The sequence below is a fragment of the Clavelina lepadiformis genome, chromosome 1, assembly GCF_947623445.1.
Source record: "Clavelina lepadiformis chromosome 1, kaClaLepa1.1, whole genome shotgun sequence".
In the NCBI taxonomy this organism is placed as follows: Eukaryota; Metazoa; Chordata; class Ascidiacea; order Aplousobranchia; family Clavelinidae; genus Clavelina; species Clavelina lepadiformis.
This window is the reverse complement of record NC_135240.1, coordinates 28,207,912-28,230,315: the sequence shown is the minus strand read 5'-3', so window position 1 is coordinate 28,230,315 and position 22,404 is coordinate 28,207,912. Positions and strand designations below refer to the sequence as shown.

At 39.6% G+C, this 22,404-nt stretch overlaps 3 protein-coding genes across 7 annotated transcripts; all 3 read left to right on the top strand.

Moving 5' to 3' along the window:
• Window positions 1-313: 313 nt before the first annotated feature.
• LOC143458127 (baculoviral IAP repeat-containing protein 7-like) lies at window positions 314-12,785 on the top strand. 4 transcript variants are annotated; one of them, XM_076955293.1, is made up of 9 exons: window positions 375-648; window positions 1,497-1,768; window positions 1,850-1,982; window positions 2,080-2,192; window positions 2,421-2,870; window positions 2,975-3,074; window positions 3,163-3,300; window positions 3,384-3,539; window positions 3,760-4,562. In XM_076955293.1, exons 2-9 carry the CDS (start codon window positions 1,666-1,668, stop codon window positions 4,292-4,294), a joined length of 1,728 nt encoding a protein of 575 aa, XP_076811408.1. In that variant the 5' UTR covers window positions 375-648; window positions 1,497-1,665; the 3' UTR covers window positions 4,295-4,562. The 4 variants fall into 4 exon arrangements, with proteins under 4 accessions (XP_076811409.1, XP_076811408.1, XP_076811406.1 ...); XM_076955291.1 differs by having other exon boundaries at window positions 1,430-1,768; XM_076955294.1 differs by lacking the exon at window positions 3,760-4,562 and adding an exon at window positions 11,992-12,785 and having other exon boundaries at window positions 314-1,768.
• LOC143458215 (inhibitor of apoptosis protein-like) lies at window positions 9,320-10,929 on the top strand. Its single transcript, XM_076955298.1, has 4 exons — window positions 9,320-9,535; window positions 10,071-10,206; window positions 10,304-10,416; window positions 10,645-10,929. The coding sequence occupies exons 1-2, from the start codon at window positions 9,481-9,483 to the stop codon at window positions 10,190-10,192; spliced, it is 177 nt and encodes a 58-aa protein (XP_076811413.1). The 5' UTR covers window positions 9,320-9,480; the 3' UTR covers window positions 10,193-10,206; window positions 10,304-10,416; window positions 10,645-10,929.
• Window positions 12,786-15,723: 2,938 nt separating the features above from the next.
• LOC143458173 (baculoviral IAP repeat-containing protein 7-like) lies at window positions 15,724-20,992 on the top strand. Of its 2 annotated transcripts, none has more exons than XM_076955296.1 (8): window positions 15,724-15,917; window positions 18,252-18,384; window positions 18,483-18,595; window positions 18,824-19,279; window positions 19,375-19,474; window positions 19,566-19,703; window positions 19,778-19,933; window positions 20,162-20,992. In XM_076955296.1, exons 1-8 carry the CDS (start codon window positions 15,809-15,811, stop codon window positions 20,679-20,681), a joined length of 1,725 nt encoding a protein of 574 aa, XP_076811411.1. In that variant the 5' UTR covers window positions 15,724-15,808; the 3' UTR covers window positions 20,682-20,992. The 2 variants fall into 2 exon arrangements, with proteins under 2 accessions (XP_076811411.1, XP_076811410.1); XM_076955295.1 differs by lacking the exon at window positions 15,724-15,917 and adding an exon at window positions 17,279-17,471.
• The last annotated feature ends 1,412 nt before the right edge of the window (window positions 20,993-22,404 follow it).

Below are 22,404 nucleotides of genomic sequence, written 5' to 3'. Positions count from 1 at the left end.
TGAAGAGCAATGCTCGATGCGTGTTCTTGTGTCGTTGTGTTAAATGTGAAAGTAATCGTTACCTCATTGTAGCGGGTAATTGGTCCAGTAGTGAGTTGATTGTTAGCGCATTCGCTTGTTCAGTAATAGTAGGCTAGGGGGAGCTGATCTTTTTGCAGTTAGGTTATTGAAAGAACTTATTTCGTTCCGGTACTTGTTTGCATTTCCTTCTGTAAAAAACATTTGACTATCACCAGAAAAATTTCATGTGTACGTGCTACCAAGCACCAAGGCTGCCACTCGTAGGGATTTTACCCTACGGTAGGTTTTTTTGGCCCCTTGTAGGGTGTAGGACTGTAGGGTGACCCTACGGGTTTTTCACCTTTATTTATAGATTTCCTTTTGTTTAAAGTAAAATAAAAATAAATTCAAATAACAAATTTACTGAATAATGACAAAAACATAGTCTAAGCCAGGGGTGGCCAAACTGCGGTATGCGGCTCTTTAATGAATTAGCATTGTTGAATTAGACATGCATTTTCCCGGTCTAGACGAGTTGTTTGATCAGATTAGGAAACAATGCGTTCTATCTCAGGTTACAAAGATCAGATTCAGCGCTGAGGGGCTTGTCCACAAACACGTTGACCGTCTACAAAAAAGTAGCTGCAAGTAAGTACAATTTCCCAGTGAATTTGTTTTAAACATGTAGTGGTTAAGCAGTTATTGGCAAGAATATGACGTAACTTGGGCGCTAATTATGACATCGTAGCCTACGTGCTGAAAATTATGACAGCACAATGTAAAACCAAGGTCATAACGCTGGTGTTTGGATCAAGTATGAACAGAATGTTGTGTAGGCGATGAAAATATAGATGTAGTTAAAGTCCATAACATGAATGGCTTGCTTTACGCCGAACTTAGCTTGCAATGTATTTACTTTGGTGAAATTAGACTGTAAATACAGTTCACTGTTACTGCTACAGTGTTGTCTAGTCTAGACAAGAGTCTAGTTTAGCAGGTAAGATTAACAGCGCTTAAGACAGGAATAGCGATAGGCTACTGCCGTAAACACAGTATATGTACTGTCAACTGTGGCATTTCTTTGATGTCAACAACTATTAAATAAGTGTGTTTGAATAAGTAATCGCCTACTTGTATTTCAACCAAATAGCTTAGCAACAATATTATCACTACCATACTTGATTCAAGCACCAGCTATAAATTGCTTTCCCAATGTGATGTCATAATTTCCTATACTTCCTATTACAAGCAACAACTGCTTTTAAACTTACTGCTTTTCGGCAACTTATATTTATCGACAACTATTCTTTGATCTAAGGTCAGGTAGGTTTTAGAGTTAGACTAGCCCCTGATTCTAACACAAAAGTCAATGCATAGGCTCTAATAAACCAAATACGCCCCATACAGTGACTTTAAGTTTGTGTTTCAGCTGGGAAAACCCTTTTGCAGTAAATATAATCGAACTCTACGCAACTTTTGCCTTCTCGTTATCTCAGCACGCGAGACCATGAAAACGTGTTTGCCGCAAGCCCGCAAAGCAAAGTCGGCAATTCAGCAGCAACAAAAAAGTAGAAAAAATGGCGCCAAATAGGTCAGGGCGAGAGAAATTGGCGGGGTATTTTCACTTTGGCTAGCACGGGGCAGCGAACTACTGGTGAGGTTTGGATGAATCGTTCACATGGAAGCGACCTAACTGTGGTTTCTGATGGTCGCTCTATCAACCAAAACAGAGACCCGCCCGGGCAAAGAAGTATTTATATTCCACCAGGTTCATATAGCTTCTGTTGCACCTAGTTGGTATTAGTAGGATGCTTGTTTTTAATGAACATGCTAATTGCTTGAAACTTAGGCCAACCAGAACGCGAGACTTACAGACTGGCAACTTTTAAAAACTTCCCGAGCAATGTCCCGGTTGATGTTAGAAGGTTGGCATCGAGAGGATTCTACTTCACAGGTTACAAAGATCGAGTCAAATGCTTCAGGTACAAGTTAATTTGTTAAGTTTTTGAAAAGTTATCACCTACCAAGTTAATATAAATTAAATTTATAAAAGATTCTAATGGCAGCTAATCTTTTCAGTTGTGGCCAGTGTGTGAAAGATTGGAATGTAGAAGACGACCCTACGTCACACGTTTGGCATAAACCTGATTGTGACCTCATAACTGGGAGAGATGAAAGAAATATTCCAATTAGTAATTAATTAAATTAAAATTTAACAATAATTTGAGTAACTTGGCTTCTAATGATGCTCATTTTAATGAGTGATTGATTCATTTTGCAGTATCATTAACTGTCTCGTTAATTTGCCTCACTATACTTCCGTTTATGCTGTCATAATAGAACGAGTTACGTGGGTGATTAGCGATTACCTGTTTATATGACGTTACAACAACCGCATTGTAAATATTGGTAAATTCTAGATTCCTTTATTCGTCAACTTGGGCTCACGCCACCCCATGGCCATCGAAACGCGACAAGTCCAGCAACACGACCTCCAACATCTGGGGATCCACAGGCTTCAGAAGATCAAAGAAGACAAATCACAGCAGGAGAAGTCATTACAAATGGCATCAGATCAAATTCACCAAACGCCACGGCTGCAACAGTGTTTCAAACAGCTACATTTAGGAATAGTTCGTGCACCACACCTCCACCTAGTGTGGTTGCATCAACCATAGCAAACTCACATAGAAATCTTGAAACTAATTTGGGGAACATGAACTTATTTCCATGTTCGAATCCGATGAATCCTCACATGAGGAGCGAGGAATCTCGTCTTCAAACTTTCCTGGATCACTCATCATCGTGGCCTGCTCATAGGATTCGGGCAACTCCCAAAGAAATTGCAAACGCAGGAATGTATTACTTGGGTGAGTGGATCTTATAAAGTACTGACTCGTATTTTCAAGCTTAAGATTCAGGCATCACAAGCAGATATTTGTGACTTCTCTAACTTTTTTCCTTTATTGTTTAGGTGTAAGAGATCGAGTAAAATGTTGGTATTGCAACGGAGGATTACAAAATTGGGAGAGAGATGACGATCCATGGGAAGAGCACGCCAAGTGGTTTCCAATGCAAGTTGAATTTTTCCTCATTGAAAGAGTTTACCAGATTTGGCTTTTTATGATTTCTATGTTTAACAAACTTAAATCTTCTGTCCAGGTGCGAGTTCGTTCTTCAGCAAAAAGGTCCAGATTATGTTCATGGGATCGTTTCTCGATTCCCCAATCTAGGAAGACCGATAATTAGGAATCCAGCAAATCCGACTGCACAACTCAGAAATTTTCAATCAGGATCAAGGTGAGCTTCGTTACATTATGAATTTATGATGATTGCCGTTCAAGTTAAAGAAATTAAATTTTGTTGTTTCTTGATTTACGAAGAGGAAATCCCAATGCTGGTCCGACGATCATTGATCCCAGGGAAGAGGCAAGGTCTCTAGAGAGGAAAATTGATGAGGAGATGTCTTCATCTGAGCTAGTGGAGCTAGCAAAACTGATGGGGTTCGATAAAAGCGTGATAAGAACTTCTCTGAAGAGGTGAGGTTCAAGATTGCAATGACTTGTTCTAGAATTTGACTTGAGTTGCTTCGAGTCAGTTGACGCGGCAACTTGACGATATGCTATGTCTATGGCCGAAATGCCTGAGGGTTTCTTGAACGATAAGTCTTAACAACTTTATTTTAAGTGTTAACTTTTTATTTCAATTTCATTGATAGTAAATTTCTTTCCATTGTAAAAGAATTTATTTATTTCCTAGAAAATACAAAGCCACTGGCAACGGATTTTCAAGTCTTGAAATCTTCGTTGAGTCCATTCTTGCGATGGAGGAAGAATCTGCTTCCAACAGATCTGAAGAAGGAAGATCAACGTCTGCAACGGCTGAAGCAACTCCGACAACATCAGCCAGCAATCTATCTACTACATCCAGACTTCAAGAGATTCGTCGTTTACAGGAGGAAAGAATGTGTAAAGTTTGTGGCAATGAACAAGCGAGTGTTGTGCTTATTCCATGCGGACATATTGCATGTTGTGTTGGTTGCGCTGAAAATGCATCGATTTGTCCCATTTGTCGTTTGCGGGTTCGCGAAAGAATTCGATCCTTTATTTCAACCAATGAGGCTGGACATGATGATGAAACTTATCGATCTGAGAAGGAACGAATGTGCACGAACTGTGGCGAGGATGTGGCGAGACAACGGCTCATTCCTCAAGCACAATTTGATTGTTGTGATCGCTGTGATCAAAAATTTTCGGCGGAACCTATTTTTCGCGGTCGTATGGATTTGAACTGAAACATGTTTTCCGACCATTTTAATTTTTTTATTTCTCCAACTTTATTCCTTAAGATTTGATTGTTCTCTTGCACTTCAAGATATTTAAAAGAGATATTTTTATCAACTCTGTTACAAATTCTTGTCGTTGTTTGTTAGAAATCTGTTGCAGTTTGAATATTTGGTTAAATAGTTTTGTGGTTTTCGGTTTCCTGCAAACTTTTACTTTTATTGTGAATGCGAAAGTTCTACCAAAATAATTTGCAGATAAATGATACTTTGAAATGTTTATTTTTTGCATCTGGTCAGTAAAATTTGAAAACTTGATGTCTATTGGATCTGAAGATCGTTGACCGATAATTAGGAGATTGTGAAAACATAATTAGGAAAGTCACGTAACCATAGACATTAGCCGGGGAAATAAGATCGCGATTAATTTACTCGTAAGGTTTCATTTTTAACAAACAATTCGCTTCTTTATGTGATTCAGCTCACGTGATGCATGATACGCTGGTCTACCCTGACAAGCAAAGGCGGCCTTTAGTTGCGTCGAGAAGAGAACCACATTTGCAGGTGGAGGCAGACCGTGATCTAAGGTCTTGGAAACCACAACAATTGTTGTGACGCGGGATTTGTTTGAGCTGCCGCGCCCCCAGCATCGAAGCGTTTTTTTGATCCGCAATTCTTTCCTTTTACTGTTAAAATTATGATCAAACAAAGGGTAAAAACTTTTGACAGAGATGACGCAACAATTTCTCAATCTCACAAATCAGACATTTGAAATACGTTTTAATCACCTGATGTGCTTCTGTTGCCCGCCTGTTAACAGTTTCCACACTTCTTCTATTTTCTTTGGCTTCAGCTCCTTGCATACACGCGGTCACCCACTACATCAAGGGTTCTTAAAATTTTTGGCACACGACCCCCTTGACGGTACCTAAAAAATCCGCGCCTCACCTCATTGCAAAATTAAAAACCATTTAATACAAAAACACTTTATTTTCAATTAACTTTCATTAATGTGACAGATTTAGTTGTTTTTTGGGAAACCAAACGTTTAATTCGAGGCATTCGAGGCAATTCTGTAGAAGATAATGCACATGTTTTATGAAGAATGTAGAAGATAATGCACATTTGTCATCTCTCGCGCCCCCCTTATGAATCTTGCACGCCCCCCAGTTTAAGAACCACAGCACTACATGCTTCTGTAGGAACATGTTCGCTTGTGATGTCTCTTGTGTTCCCACCGGCACTAACTAGGCCCGAGCATCAAACTTAACATAGTTTATATTTTGTGTGCGATGATGTAATTATGACGCAACTGGAATGCGCGTTGATTGAGTGTTTCTCGCATTGACAAACGAGCATCAGTTAGACCGGTTGTAGTTGTGGCAGCAGAATAGGCATCAAGTCTTGTTTTTTCTCAGGGCCAATGCTGCCTGTAAAGCTGCGCTAAAAGAGTCAGAGACACCGGAGTTATTGAAGATACATTGATGGGTTTACACGTATCAAACCGCTCGAATATCTTGAACTGCTGTACAAGGAATGTTCCTCCTTCAATCTAATATGTTTTAGATGTCTTTGACTGGTTGTTTCTGAACATGGGATATTTCAGGTTTTTGAAAACGCAAGTTGACAACAATAACCTGTCGAGTATGACATGACTGGTTGTAGCGACAAGAAGTTAATGAACAAGAACTGACAGAAAGGGCGAAGCTGACTCCTGTTTGCCGCAGTCCATCGTCTTATCACGATGTTAAGGAGATTTACTCGGTTGCGCCACCAAGTAGTCACGCTACAGTGCTAACAAGAAAATCACGATGATTGGTCAACAGTTTCGAACAACGATTAATTGCCGCCTTAACGTCATTTTCACCTTTATGTCTATGTCTCCAACAAGTGAAGTATCTTGGTAATATCGAAGCAAGGTTTATTGTCTTGAAATGACGGTCCATTGTTCCATTCCACGGTTTTCAAGGTCATGCAAAGTACGAGAAAGTTCAGCGTTAAATATTTTAACATTTTCAAGACAATTTTCATCTTCAACTTTGAAAAATAAATGTTGTCTAGTCCTACAATGCATGACACACGATGTACTCGTACGTATACTGCAAGTTGGACTTCCTTTGCGTCCGTTAACGGAGTCAAGCCGCTCACATAAGAAAGACGGACGCTAATTTGAGTTTTCAATAAGTTTTAAGATAAATTGCATCCTTTGTTTACTCATAAACGTATTTTCCACGTCAACATGGAAAACAGCAAACATTAAATTTCGGTCGTAAATTCCAAAGAGTAGCCTACTTAATAGGTTAACAAAATTTGCTTTGATTTCATAGGCTAAACGTTAGACCAAAATTGCATTCTAGCAAGCTGCTTACTTGCGCCATGGTGTGCGTTTTAAGGCAATTGTTCAGCAAGCCACGTGGCCACACTTTCGTTTGGCGATGTTACCAAACGACTGCAATTTAGACCAAGCCTTTCATATACGAAAGGAACGCAGTTCGGACCTAATATTAGGCCCGAATTACGTTGTCATCAGATCTATGAAAAATAGGCCTAAAGGTCAGGCTTAATATTTGCGGCAATTTACGTTTGTTTGAAACTGTTTATAACCAACTTGTTTATGGACTTACCCTTCACTTTAAACCCTTTGTTGGATCCTTTTATTGGACCCTTTAAACCCTTTGTTTTATCCGCTGAAAACTTTCCCGTATAGTGTTATATGTACTCAGGAGCGTTTAATCGCGTTTCACTTCCGTGCTTTTTGGCCGCATTCCCTTTTAAAGCGTCACGCGCGAAGATCGTTCGGCGTAAAAGCAGAGTTTGTTAACATATTTGGCGCAAGTTGTGTCAGTTTTCTGGATCTGGTTTTCAATTTACTTGGATGACATTCATTGATGCGACCTTGCATGGAAACAAGGTCTCTTTGCCTAAAAGATTGCTCTGTAGCCAGTTGATATCAAATTCCGCTTATGTTGCCTGGTTGGCCATTGTATAGGGCTAGATGCCTGCCTTGTAAACAGTGATTCCGAATTTCGCTTGTCTTGTTTGGTTGACCACGAGATAGGTCTCGAAAACCTGCCTTTTGTCACGCCTGATTGGCCATTACGTAGGTCCAGAATCTAGATCACCTTGTAAATCTAGTCCAGATTTACAAGGTGAAAGGTCAAACAATACTCAATATTTTTCATAACGATTCTTCCTCATTCGTATCGTCCGACGCTTTACTTGCACATCAGAAATGACGAGAATTATTCCCTGTGAAGATGACGTAATCACCTTGCTACCACCACCTTCATTTGTTGCACAGCTTGGGTCGGTTTAAAACGTTCATTTAAGAAATTGGATTCATCAAAATAATTCTCATATGCTAAAATATATTTGCTGCTACCAGGTTTTAAACGATGAAATCTCTATTTTAGGATCATTTAACTAAAAAGGAATAAAACAAGAGCCTGTCACACTTGAAGAAACTTTCCTGGATTTTCTCCCATGTAACTCTCCAGCAGGGGTCGGTAGAGAACATATGGAAACTGGTTTGTTTTGATCTTGGCTTGAACCAGTATTGGGCAGGGAAGTAGCCTACCGCGAGGAACATCATGAAGGTCGACACGAACGAATCCCGAATCTATTCGTATTAGAACTGAACAATAAAATTTCATCCAAAAGTTATTAAGTCTTGATTGTAACATGACGTAATCGATAAACAAATTGCTTTCTTTTGAAAAATAATATTTAAAAAACGATTGAAAAAGCAAAATCGTTAGGAAAATGATTTTCACTGTAAGTAGGCCTACTGCTAACTCTAGTTTGGCATTGTCAGAAAACTAGATCATCATTTTTTACCAAAATCATCAAATTTATAAGTAATATTGTATTCGGGTTCGCCATTGTTGGTGTTCGTGTTCGTCCGAATCTTCCACAAAGACGATATTTGGCGAATCTATTCGGGTTGGGTTCGTTCGGCCCATCCCTGGTATTGCACAACTTGTACTCACCGAGAAAGACGCTCAGCTTTTGTCGTCATAATCGAAGCTTTGTTGCGTAACAGAAATTATTATCTTAAATACGTTATGATGAAGTTGGAGGAAGCGATGACAATAATGTTGGTGACGAGAGAGACATAACCATCACATCATATAAATTCGGTCTTTATCGGGAGGAATAGTGCTTTCAAATCTTGTTTGTCGTGTTTGGTTTTGTTGACATTATGCGAGATGTGCGTCACAGCAGAGGGTAATCGACAGATTCGCCACACCGAGGTATTTTTCCTTTCCTTTCTTCTCCTCCGCATCACGTGACCGTCAGAAAAATAATTTACGTCAAGCAAGAGAAATAAGAGAATACCAAAGGGAACAAGAATGTTTTGTTAAATGTGTTTGTTGAATGTGATTTCTATTTAATAAGGATGTGCCGCGAGAACAATATTGGATGCGGATCCAAATATTATAACCCGGTCAACCCAAATTTATTCGTATCTATTCGTTTGTTAGTGTCAAAAGTGTGATTAGCCCAACCCTTACGTTCGATTCTTAGGTTGTTTCAAGATTGACCACCAATCTATATCAACTCATCAAGGCAACTTGATCGGACTGACAAACAACAAATAAACTCATAAACCTTTGTAACGATATCAGTTGTTCCACAAAACTTGAATGACAGGGTTAACTTACTCTGTGGTCGTGGTTTTGATGTTAAAGTAGAAGTGTAAATACTTTGTCAAATATCGATCACGGTTATTGCACCTAGTCGTGCCTGGTGCAGACGAAATCCAGGTGTTTGTGAGTTTGCCAACGTTCATGTTTGTTTTAAGATCGCGAAAATCGCCCAGCAATTCAGTTTTGTTTCAAAACAATTATTGGTGGCAAGATTGGACTCGTGTGGATCTCATTGGTCAACGCCGCGTGCCAAGTGACGTATTGCTTCTTGTGACAAAATCATCTACAGTTATTTCCCTGGGGTATTCCCCTTTGAAAACCACCTGGTAAACTTGTATCTCGATGTATGAACAAAGCAACCGCTTCAGCAACCGTTATATAATATATAAGCCACAGACGAACTGAAACAACATTCCTTTCAAAAGTATCTGCCTCAAATCTGCAGCCCGCACCAGTGAAATATAATCAAGTGAAGTTTTATTCGAAGATTAGAAAATGTCAGATAGCGGATGACAAACTCAGCTTGCAGGGATAGAATGCGATGGAAGAATGATAAGTATGGCAAGAGACCCACCAGGTCAAAGAAGCGTTTACATTCCACCGGGTAAGTTTGACTTGTAACTTGTAGATGACCAATTTTTGTTTCGCTCTGTTGTTTGCTCATGCCACTAACTGATCGTTGAGTTGTTGAAGACGCAAGATTCAGATCCAAACAGGAACATATGGTTTGGGAGACTTCTTGTAACTCTGTCATTTTCGCCCCAAGTATTTAAGTGTTGGTTATGCAAAACGTATTCCACAAATCGGTGTCATCTAGGCAGTTATAAATAGCTTAAAGCGCAAGTAGTCGCATTTTCGGCGACTTTTTAACCGGAGGACCGCGTTAGGTATCACCCTTAAGCAAGCAGATAACGCACAGGTATGACGTACTACGTGGGTTTATTTTGACCTGGAGTAACCCGCACAGCTATGCGTTCATCCATGTAAGTGTTGTGTCCACTATTCTTCTCACTGACTTTGGGTAAAACAAACGACACAAAATTAGTAAGCTGCAAGTTATACTCCAAGCTTGCTGCTAATTTTTTTTTCTAATTACCAGTGGGTCTATCTTTCTTACAACAAACTTTGACCGTTTACAGGAGACACAGAACGCGAGACTTACAGACTAGCAACGTTTAAAGACTTCCCGAGCAATGTCCCGGTTGATGTTAGAAGGTTGGCATCGAGAGGATTCTTGTACACATCAGGTTACAAAGATTGAGTCAAATGCTTCAGGTACAAGTCAATTTGTTAAGTTTTTGAAAAGTTATCAGTTAACATTTTAACTTACATCAATGTAACAAATGGCCCTAATGGCAGCTAATCTTTTCAGTTGTGGCCAGTGTGTGGAAGATAGGAATGTAGAAGACGACCCTACGTCACACGTTTGGCATAAACCTGATTTTGACCTCATAACAGGGAGAGATGAAAGAAATATTCCAATTGGTAATTAATTAAATTAAACTTTAACAATAATTCGAGTAACTTGGCTTCTGATAATGCTCATTTTATTGAGTGATTGATTCATTTTGCAGTGTCATTAAGTGTCTCGTTAGTTTGTCTCACTATACTTCCGTTTATGCTGTCATAATAGAACGAGTTACGTGGGTGATTAGCAATTACCTGTTCATATAGCGTCACATCAACCGCATTGTAAATATTGGTAAATTCTAGATTCCTTTATTCGTCAACTTGGGCTTACGCCACCCCATCGCCATCGAAACGCGACAAGTTCTGCAACACGACCTCCAACATCTGGGAATCCACAGGCTTCAGAAGATCAAAGAAAACCAATCACAGCAGGAGAAGTCATTACAAATGGCATTGGCATCAGATCAAATTCACCAAACGCCACGGCGGCAACTGTGTTTCAAACAGCTACATTAAGGATTAGTTCGTGCACCACACCTCCACCTAGTGTGGTTGCATCAACCATTGCAAACTCACATAGAAATCTTGCAACTACTTTGGGGAACATGAAATTGTTTCCGTGTTCGAATCCGGTGAATCCCCACATGAGGAGCGAGGAATCTCGTCTTCAAACTTTCCTGGATCACTCCTCATCGTGGCCTGCTCATAGGACTCGGGCAACTCCCAGACAAATTGCAAACGAAGGAATGTATTACTTGGGTGAGTGGATCTTATAAATTACTGGCTCGTATTTTCAAGCTTAAGATTCATGCATCACAAGCAGATATTTGTGACTTCTCTAACTTTTTTCCTTTATTACCCAGGTTTAAGAGATCGAGTAAAATGTTGGTATTGCAACGGAGGATTACAAAATTGGGAGAGAGATGACGATCCATGGGAAGAGCACGCCAAATGGTCTCCAATGTAAGTTAAATTTTTCTTCTCATTGAAAGAGTTTACCAGATTTGGCTTTTATATGATTTCTATGTCTAACAAACTTAAATCTTCTGTCCAGGTGCGAGTTCGTTCTTCAGCACAAAGGTCCAGATTATGTTCATGGGATCGTTTCTCGATTCCCCAATCTAAGAAGACCGATAATTAGGAATCCAGCAAATCCGACTGCGCAGCTCAGACATTTTCAATCAGGATCAAGGTGAGCTTCGTTACGTTATGATGATTGCCGTTCAAGTTAAGGAAATTAAGTTTTGTTGTTTTTCATTTACGAAGAGGAAATCCCAATGCTGGTCCGACGATCATTGATCCCAGGGAAGGGGCAAGGTCTCTAGAGAGGAGAATTGATGAGGAGATGTCTTCATCTGAGCTAGTGGAGCAAGCAAGACAGTTTGGGTTCGATGAAAGAGCGATTAGAACTTCTCTGAAGAGGTGAGGTTCAAGATTGCAACGACTTGTTCTAGAATTTGACTTGAGTAGCTTCGAGTCAGTTGACGCGGCAACTTGACGATATAATATTTAAAATTATTTAAATGACATGTTATGTCTATGGCCGAAATGTCTGAGATTTTCTTGAACGATAAGTCTTAACAACTTTTTATTTCAATTTTATTGATAGTGAATTTCTTTCCGTTGTAAAAGAATTTATTTATTTCCTAGAAAATACGAAGCCACTGGCAACGGATTTTCAAGTCTTGAAATCTTCGTTGAGTCCATTCTTGCGATGGAGGAAGAATCTGATTCCAACAGATCTGAAGAAGGAAGATCAACGTCTGCAACGGCTGAAGCAACTTCGACAACATCAGCCAGCAATCTATCTACAACATCCGGACTTCAAGAGATTCGTCGTTTACAGGAGGAAAGATTGTGTAAAGTTTGTGGCAATGAACAAGCGAGTGTTGTGCTTATTCCATGCGGACATATTGCTTGTTGTGTTGGTTGCGCTGAAAATGCATCGACTTGTCCCATTTGTCGATCGAGAAGTCGATCTTTTATTTCAACCAATGAAGCTGGACGTGATGATGAAACTTATCGATCTGAGAAGGAAAGAATGTGCACGAACTGTGGCGAGGATGTGGCGAGACAACGGCTCATTCCTCGAGCACAATTTGATTTTTGTGATCGCTGTGATCAAAGATTTTCGGCGGAACGTATTTTTCGCGTTCGTGTGGATTAGGACTGAAACATGTTATCCGACCATTTTGATTTTGTTATTTCTCCAACTTTATTCCTTAAGATTTGATTGTTCTCTTGGAATCAAGATATTTAAAAGAGATATTTTTATCAGCTCTGTTATAAATTCTTGTCGTTGTTTGTTAGAAATCTGTTGCAGTTTGATATATTTGGGTAAATATTTTGTGGCCTTTGGTTTTCTGCAAACTTTTACTTTTATTGTGAATGCGAAAGTTCTGCCTGTCAAAATAATTTGCAGATAAATGATACTTTGAAATGTTTATTTTTTGCATCTGGTCAGTAAAATTAGAAAACTTGATGTCTGTTGGATCTGAAGATCCTTGACCGATAATTAGGAGATTGTGACTATATAATTAGGAAAGTTACGTAACCATAGACATTAGCCGGGGAAATAAGATCTTACAATTACTTGTAAGGTTTCATGTTTAACAAACAATTCGGATCTTTTTGTGATTTAGCTCACGTGATGCATGATACGCTGGTCTACCCTGACAAACAAAGGCGGCCTTTAGTTGCGTCGAGAAGAAAACCACATTTGTTGGTCGCAGCAGACCGTGATCTAAGGTCTTGGTAACTACGACAATTGTTGTAACCCGGGATTTGTTGAGCTGCCGCGCCCCCAGAATCGAAGGGTATTTTTTGATCCGCAATTCTTTGCTTTTACTGTTAAAATTATGATCCAGCAAAGGGTAAAAACTTTTGACAGAGATGACGCAAAAATTTCTCAATCTCACAAATCAGACACTTGAAATACGTTTTAATCATCTGTGCTTCTGTTGCCCGCCTGTTAACAGTTTCCACACTTCTTCTATTTTCTTTGGCTTCTTGCGTACACGCAGCCACCTACTACATGCTTCTGTAGGAACATGTTCGCATGTGATGTCTCTTGTCTCCCCACCGGCACTAACTAGGCCCGACCATCAAACTCGACATGGTTATATTTTGCTTTAAATTTTAAAATGCTTGTGTGCGATGATGTAATTATGACGCAACTGGAATGCGCGTTGATTAGGTGTTTCTCGCGTTGACAAACGAGCATCAGTTAGACTGGTTGTACTTGTGGTAGAATGGCAACTGTATATATCTTCTGTTCTTGCTCCACGCACTTACCGAGAGCATTGTGTAAAGCAACGTGTTTGATTGGAAGCTTTGGTCAAGGCAGTTAAAGACCAAATATAATAAATAGCAAATATATTTGAGGCCGAATTTATTCAGTGATGAGTCTAAGGATGGCTAAAGTTACTCGGCTTAGAATAAGAATGCAATGAACGAAATGCGCGAGCTAAAACTAGAACAAAATAAATGGAGTTTGTGACGTCGTTCGAAGCCTTGACGCTAGGTCTGTGTGGTTCTCACTCTGAGGAACGCAAACCACTAACGGCACACGAGCTTTTCAAGTGGCACTTCAGCCACTTTCAGATTACATGCAAAGCGTTTTGTTGAATGATTTTTGGGAAGTTTATTGTTGGAACTAAGATACTTTCAATAACATATTTATAATAATAAGTAACAATGGTAATACAGTAGTAGTAGCAATAATAAGTACAATTAAGCAAATTAAGGTTATATAGAACCAGGTAGCACACAGCGTAGTAAAAACACAAGCTGGTACGTCGATAGTAATCAGAAAAATTTTGTGGAAACACTGGCCTTGGTGAATAACAGAAACGTTCCAGAAGTAGATTTAACTTAAATAGCAAAGCTAGCTGGCAAGCATGGCGGCTGACTAGGAGTTAAACACGAGCCTGTATAGTCAGAAAATCTCACGGTTCAACCAATAAACAACAGAAGACGCATTAAAGCTCGAGGCGGTTTTAGGCTTTAATGCCGCTTATTCTAATCTCATCTAATTTCAACTTTTATTCTGAGGTAACAATCAATTTCAAGGACGAGATTTGGCGAAACTATTTCGGCAAATAAAGTAAACAAACAACCAGAAATGTCCGCAACCGGAGTGAGCAGCGGAAGTTGCCATACCAACCGATAACGACCACCACAATTCGCGTCAAAGATCGCCTAAAAGAAGCGCAAAGCGCGCGCGATATTAGTATCCATCAACTTCACAACCTTAACATGAAGGGCGAGCGCCCAGATAATTCGATCTTAAACCAAAGAATAATTGTCTGCAAATATACCGGAAAAGAAATTTTTCGTTAATATTAAATGATTAGGCAATTATTGCCAAAAATGCATTTCAAATTCATGGCTATTTATGACGGAGGTAGCAACGATAATGACGTCAACATAGGATTCAAGACGCTTGATTGGCGGCGTTGAATGAAGCTAGTGATTGAGCGCCAAACGTGTTTCGGATGGAATACGACCACGAACTTAAGGGACAGAGATGATCGGAGTCCGGTTTTTAGATCCCGCTCCGGTAAATCATAGCAACACCTCTTTCTACTCTTGCTCGAATTAGATGTTCATCAAAGAACTCTTTGACAATAAAACTGAGAACACGGACTTTTTGCAAAACAACAAACGTTTGCGGAACCAGATAACTAGCACCTGCCAACATATCAATCTGCCAAATACCTTAGGCCCTGATGAAACGTGCAGATTCTGACCAAAGTCACATTTGGTAATTTAGCTCCGTGTTTAACTCTGGTAGGCGATAAGCTGCAGTTGATGTTTATATTTAGCATAGAAATGTCGCAGATGATAGCGCTCTATACTATGGTGAAGCATTCGTGTCTTTACCGCAATTACCGGAACCGAACCTAAATCTTCTTCACCATGAATAATTAGACCCAATTTTCGGCGGATTAGGAAATATATCTTCTTCACAGCAATGGTCACTTTACGAAACTCAATAGTTTCAGTAACACAAATGACATCCATTTAAAACAATGAGAAGGGTTAGACAAACCAAACCCTCGGTTGTTTTGGTTTTGACCAAGTTAAAATTTCAAGTCCAAAGTTGTAAGACTCTGGCCGTAGTACACAGAGTTTTTTGTGTAAACTTTAAGTGCGTGAACCTCATAAACACAAGCGCTGTATAAATATAGAAGAGAAGCCGAACTTTGATTTGAAGTGAGCAACAAACTAATGTTCGAGTAATGCGAGAACCTTCTTCTCACGTTTCTCTCTTTTTCTAAACGCTTTTGCGTCAACAAACCCCTTATACTTATACCTATACTTATAAAATATACCTTATACTTATATACGCTTTGCTCACTAGATCGCCATACAGAGGAAACAGCTGCAAATAAACTACAAACCATATAAGGAAAATTTGTTTAACTGAATTCTGCAAAACAAAGTTTTATTCGAAGATTAGAAAATGTCAGATAGCGGATGTCAAACTCAGCTTGCAAGGATAGAATGCGATGGAAGAATGATAAGTATGGCAAGAGACCCACCAGGTCAAAGAAGCGTTTACATTCTACCAGGTAAGTTTGACTTGTAACTTGTAGATGACCAATTTTTGTTTCCCTGTGCTGTTTGCTCATGCCACTAACTGGTCGTTCAGTTGTTGAAGACGCAAGATTCAGATCCAAACAGGAAAATATGGTTTGGGAGACTTCTTGTAACTTAGTCATTTTTGCTCCATGTATTTAAGTGTTGGTTACAAATAACTTTTAGTTTTTGCAAAACCTCTTCCACAAAACCTTGCCATCTGGGTAGTTATAAATGAGTTAGAGCGCAAGTAGTCGTATTTCCGACGACTTTTTAACGGGAACGCCGCGTTAGGTGTCGCCCTTACGCAAACAGATATTGCACAACCACTTGGCATGCTCTTCCCATGGATCGTCATCTCTCTCCCAATTTTGCAATCCTCCGTTGCAATACCAACATTTTACTCGATCTCTTACACCTGGAGAATATTTGACTTTTTAATTATAAAAGTTAAAAAATTACAGAACTTACAAATCTTCTTATGTCATGCATGAGACCTAAGCTAGAAAATATGAGCCAGTACTTTATCAGATCAACTCACCCAAGTAACTCACACGTCCTACGTCCACGTCAACTCACACGTCCTATAGCTTTTGTAAATGCCCCGCTGCCGTTTTGACGTATAAGCGCAAGGGAAATTGTTTGCAACAAGACTACCGTTGAATAAATACTGTATAAACGCATTTTATCGCACAGCGCACAAAATCCACTCTGCGCAGTACTGTAGTTATCGAATTACCGATTACGCATAAAAAATTCTTCGTAACAAAACCTGATTCACTTAGGTACTTAATAACACACTTGTAATCATGTTTTCCCTTTCAGCACCCATTGCACTTTCTTGATAGCGACTCATATTTGCCTAATTATGCTATTCTGCCGCAAAGAGAGAAATATACAGTGTGAGGTAATTTTAAAAACTACCTTAAAGTAAACTTCTCTCGTCAACTTGTGGTTAGTCTTGATAAGAACCTACTTTCTTACTACACGGTATCTTGGCCCGGCATCATTAACCAGTTTTTATAGAGCTTAAGAGTGGGTGCTGATGTAGCCTACCGAGGATTATTAAGCTGTTTCATGCATGATGCAGTGATTGAATTAAAAAAGTTAGCTTCGAGTTAATGTAATGTTAAGTTCAACTATTTATTACAGCAGTTTACTTGGACTTACTTGCTCGCTATAAATAACCACTCAATACTCGAAGCGGTCGTGAATGAAAGAGTTCAGTGAAACACGCCGAAGGCGAGCACCTTCTTTCTTTCCACAATTTCTCGCGAGTTCTCTCGTTTTATTCGATGGCCTTCTTTGTAAAGTAACCAGGCGCGTTATATAAGCCACAGACGAACTGAAACAACATTCCATTCAAAAGTATCTGCCTCAAATCTGCAGCCCGCACCAGTGAAATATAATCAAGTAAAGTTTTTTCGAAGATTACAAAATGTCAGATAGCGGATGTCAAACTCAGCTTGCAGGGATAGAATGCGATGGAAGAATGATAAGTATGGCAAGAGACCCACCAGGTCAAAGAAGCGTTTACATTCCACCGGGTAAGTTTGACTTGTAACTGGTAGATGACCAATTTTTGTTTCGCTGTGCTGTTTGCTCAAGCCACTAACTGGTCGTTGAGTTGTTGAAGACGCAAGATTCATATCCAAACAGGAACATGTGGTTTTGGAGACTTCTTGTAACTGTGTCATTTTCGCTGTTTTTCAGTCTTCGCTGTTGTTCAGTGTTGGCCGTCAGCAACCTTCAGTTTTAGCAAAACCTTGCCATCTGGGTAGTTATAAAATATAAATGGATTAGAGCGCAAGTAGTCGCATTTTCGGCGACTTTTTAACCGGAGCGCCGCGTTAGGTATCGACCTTAAGCAAGCAGATAACGCACAGGCATAGTGACGTACTACGTGGGTTTATTTTGACCTGGAGTAACCTGCACAGCTATGCGTTCATCCATGGAAGTGTTGTGTCCGCTATTCTTCTCATTGACTGTGGGTTACTCCAGGTCATGCACAGAAGCTACGCAATAGACAGTCTTTTGAGTTACTGGTTAGTGGACGTTGCGGTTCATGAGTTTGGAGATATTTTTATGAAGACAATTCAATCATTTGAATAATTGGTTCCATATTCTTGATTTATCTCTGAGCGTATTTCTTGTTTGACCTTTCTTTAACCAGGGTGGAGGGAGACTTTTCGCTCCCCACTGTCAATGGCATAAAATAAACGACATAACATTAGTAAGCTGCAAATTATAATGCGAGCTTGCTGATAATTTAATTTCTACTTACCAGTGGGTCTATCTTTCTTACAACGAACTTTGACCGTTTACAGGAGACACAGAACGCGAGACCTACAGACTGGCAACGTTTAAAGACTTCCCGAGCAATGTCCCGGTTGATGTTAGAAGGTTGGCATCGGGAGGATTCTACTTCACAGGTTACAAAGATCGAGTCAAATGCTTCAGGTACAAGTCAGTTTGTTAAGTTTTTGTACAAGTTATCAGTTAACATTTTAACTTACATCAATGTAGCAAATAACCCTAATGGCAACTAATCTTTTCAGTTGTGGCCAGTGTGTGGAAAATTGGAATGTAGAAGACGACCCTACGTCACACGTTTGGCATAAACCTGATTGTGACCTCATAACTGGGAGAGATGAAAGAAATGTTCCAATTAGTAATTAATTAAATTAAACTTTAACAATAATTCGACTAACTTGGCTTCTGATGATGCTCATTATAATGAGTGATTGATTCATTTTGCAGTATCATTAAGTGTCTCGTTAATTTGCCTCACTATACTTCCGTTTATGCTGTCATAATAGAACGAGTTACGTGGGTGATTAGCAATTACCTGTTCATACGACGTTACAACAACCGCATTGTAAATATTGGTAAATTCTAGATTCCTTTATTCGTCAACTTGGACTTACGCCACCCCATGGCCATCGAAACGCGGCAAGCTCAGCAACACGACCTCCAACATCTGGGAATCCACAGGCTTCAGAAGATCAAAGAAGACAAATCACAGCAGGAGAAGTCATTACAAATGGCATTGGCATCAGATCAAATTCACCAAACGCCACGGAGGCAACAGTGTTTCATACAGCTACATTTAGGAATAGTTCGTGCACCACACCTCCACCTAGTGTGGTTGCGTCAACCATAGCAAACTCACATAGAAATCTTGAAACTAATTTGGGAAACATGAAATTGTTTCCGTGTTCGAATCCGGTGAATCCTCACATGAGGAGCGAGGAATCTCGTCTTCAAACTTTCCTGGATCACTCATCATCGTGGCCTGCTCATAGGATTCGGGCAACTCCCAGACAAATTGCAAACGCAGGAATGTATTACTTAGGTGAGTGGATCTTATAAAGTACTGGCTTATATTTTCAAGCTTAAGATTCATGCAGATATTTGTGACTCCTCTAACTTTTTTCCTTTATTGCCCAGGTGTAAGAGATCGAGTAAAATGTTGGTATTGCAACGGAGGATTACAAAATTGGGAGAGAGATGACGATCCATGGGAAGAGCACGCCAAATGGTTTCCAATGTAAGTGGAATTTTTCTTCTCATTGAAAGAGTTTACCAGATTTGGCTTTTTTATGATTTCTATGTTTAACAAACTTAAATCTTCTGTCCAGGTGCGAGTTCGTTCTTCAGCAAAAAGGTCCAGATTATGTTCATGGGATCGTTTCTCGATTCCCCAATCTAAGACGACCGATAATTAGGAATCCAGCAAATCCGACTGCACAACTCAGATATTTTCAATCAGAATCAAGGTGAGCTTCGTTACATTATGATGATTGCCGTTCAAGTTAAGGAAATAAAATTTTGTTGTTTTTGATTTACGAAGAGGAAATCCCAATGCTGGTCCGACGATCATTGATCCCAGGGAAGAGGCAAGGTCTCTAGAGAGGAGAATTGATGAGGAGATGTCTTCATCTGAGCTAATTGAGCAAGCAAGACAGTTTGGGTTCGATGAAAGCGTGATAAGAACTTCTCTGAAGAGGTGAGGTTCAAGATTGCAATGACTTGTTCTAGAATTTGACTTGAGTTGCTTCGAGTCAGTTGACGCGGCAACTTAACGATATAATATTTAAAATGATTTAAACGACATGCTAAGTCTATGGCCGGATTGTCTGAGGTTTTCTTGAACGATAAGTGTTAACAACTTTTTATTTCAATTTTATTGATAGTAAATTTTTTTCTGTTGTAAAAGAATTTATTTATTTCCTAGAAAATACGAAGCCACTGGCAACGGATTTTCAAGTCTTGAAATCTTCGTTGAGTCCATTCTTGCGATGGAGGAAGAATCTGCTTCCAACAGATCTGAAGAAGGAAGATCAACGTCTGCAACGGCTGAAGCAACTCCGACAACATCAGCCAGTGATCTATCTACAACATCCGGACTTCAAGAGATACGTCGTTTACAGGAGGAAAGAATGTGTAAAGTTTGTGGCAATGAACAAGCGATTGTTGTGCTTATTCCATGCGGACATATTGCTTGTTGTGTTGGTTGCGCTGAAAACGCATCGACTTGTCCCATTTGTCGATCGCTTGTTCGAGAAAGAATTCGATCTTTTATTTCAACCAATGAAGCTGGACATGATGATGAGAAGGAAAGAATGTGCACGAACTGTGGCGAGGATGTGGCGAGACAACGGCTCATTCCTCGAGCACAATTTGATTGTTGTGATCGCTGTGATCAAAGATTTTCGGCGGAACCTATTTTTCGCGTTCGTGTGGATTTGAACTGAAACATGTTATCCGACCATTTTAATTTTGTTATTTCTCCAACTTTATTCCTTAAGATTTGATTGTTCTCTTGCACTTCAAGATATTTAAAAGAGCTATTTTTATTAACTCTGTTACAAATTCTTGTCGTTGTTTGTTAGAAATCTGTTGCAGTCTGGTATATTTGGTGAAATAGTTTTGTGGTTTTCGGTTTCCTGCAAAATTTTACTTTTATTGTGAATGCGAAAGTTCTACCGCACAAAATAATTTGCAGATAAATGATACTTTGAAATGTTTTTTTTTTACATCTGGTCAGTAAAATTTGAAAACTTGATGTCTGTTGGATCTGAAGATCGTGGACCGATAAATAATTAGGAGATTGTGAAAACATAATTAGGAAAGTTACGTAACGACAGACATTAGCCGGGGAAATAAGATCGCGATTAATTTATTGGTAAGGTTTCATTTTTAACAAACAATTCGCTTCTTTATGTGATTTAGCTCACGTGATGCATGATACGCTGGTCTACTCTGACAAACAAAGGCGACCTTTAGTTGCGTCGAGAAGAAAACCACATTTGTTGGTCGCGACAGACCGTGATCTAAGGTCTTGGAAACTACAACAATTATTGTGACGCGGGATTTGTTTGAGCTGCCGCGCCCCCAGCATCAAAGCGTATTTTTTGATCCGCAATTCTTTGCTTTTACTGTTAAAATTATGATCAAACAAAGGGGAAAATCTTTGACATAGACGACGCAAAAATTTCTCAATCTCACAAATAAGACACTTGAAATACGTTTTAATCACCTGTGCTTCTGTTACCCGCCTGTTAACAGTTTCCACACTTCTTCTATTTTCTTTGGCTTCAGCTCCTTGCATACACGCGGTCACCCACTACATCAAGGGTTCTTAAAATTTTTGGCACACGACCCCCTTGACGGTACCTAAAAAATCCGCGCCTCACCTCATTGCAAAATTAAAAACCATTTAATACAAAAACACTTTATTTTCAATTAACTTTCATTAATGTGACAGATTTAGTTGTTTTTTGGGAAACCAAACGTTTAATTCGAGGCTCTGTAGAAGATAATGCACATGTTTTATGAAGAATGTAGAAGATAATGCACATTTGTCATCTCTCGCGCCCCCCTTATGAATCTTGCACGCCCCCCAGTTTAAGAACCACTGCACTACATGCTTCTGTAGGAACATGTTCGCTTGTGATGTCTCTTGTCTCCCCACAGGCACTGACTAGGCCCGAGCATCAAACTCGGCATGGTTTATATTTTGTGTACGATGATGTAATTATGACGCAACTGGAATGCGCGTTGATTGAGTGTTTCTCGCATTGACAAACGAGCATCAGTTAGACCGGTTGTAGTTGTGGCAGCAGAATAGGCATCAAGTCTTGTTTTTTTTCAGGGCCAATGCTGCCTGTAAAGCTGCGCTAAAAGAGTCGGAGACACCGGAGTTATTGAAGATACATCGGTGGGTTTACACGTATCAAACCGCTCCAATATCTTGAACTGCTATACAAGGAATGTTCCTCCTTCAATCTAATATGTTTTAGATGTCTTTGACTGGTTGTTTCTGAACATGGGATATTTCAGGTTTTTGAAAACGCCAGTTGACAACAATAACCTGCCGAGTATGACATGACTGGTTGTAGCGACAAGAAGTTAATGAACAAAAACTGACAGAAAGGGCGAAGCTGACTCCTGTTAGCCGCAGTCCACGATGTTAAA

Excerpts from the sequence above, each read along its gene's own strand:
- LOC143458173 (XM_076955296.1), top strand. The coding sequence starts at position 15,809 with ATGTCAGATAGCGGATGTCAAACTCAGCTTGCAAGGATAGAATGCGAT. Across the intron at positions 19,280-19,374 it reads CGCAGGAATGTATTACTTAG|GTGTAAGAGATCGAGTAAAA; the intron begins GTGAGTGGATCT and ends TTTATTGCCCAG. Across the intron at positions 19,704-19,777 it reads TATTTTCAATCAGAATCAAG|AGGAAATCCCAATGCTGGTC; the intron begins GTGAGCTTCGTT and ends TGATTTACGAAG.
- LOC143458127 (XM_076955293.1), top strand. The coding sequence starts at position 1,666 with ATGAATCGTTCACATGGAAGCGACCTAACTGTGGTTTCTGATGGTCGC. Across the intron at positions 1,769-1,849 it reads AAGTATTTATATTCCACCAG|GCCAACCAGAACGCGAGACT; the intron begins GTTCATATAGCT and ends CTTGAAACTTAG. Across the intron at positions 2,193-2,420 it reads TGAAAGAAATATTCCAATTA|ATTCCTTTATTCGTCAACTT; the intron begins GTAATTAATTAA and ends GGTAAATTCTAG.
- LOC143458215 (XM_076955298.1), top strand. The coding sequence starts at position 9,481 with ATGATAAGTATGGCAAGAGACCCACCAGGTCAAAGAAGCGTTTACATT. Across the intron at positions 9,536-10,070 it reads AAGCGTTTACATTCCACCGG|GAGACACAGAACGCGAGACT; the intron begins GTAAGTTTGACT and ends GACCGTTTACAG.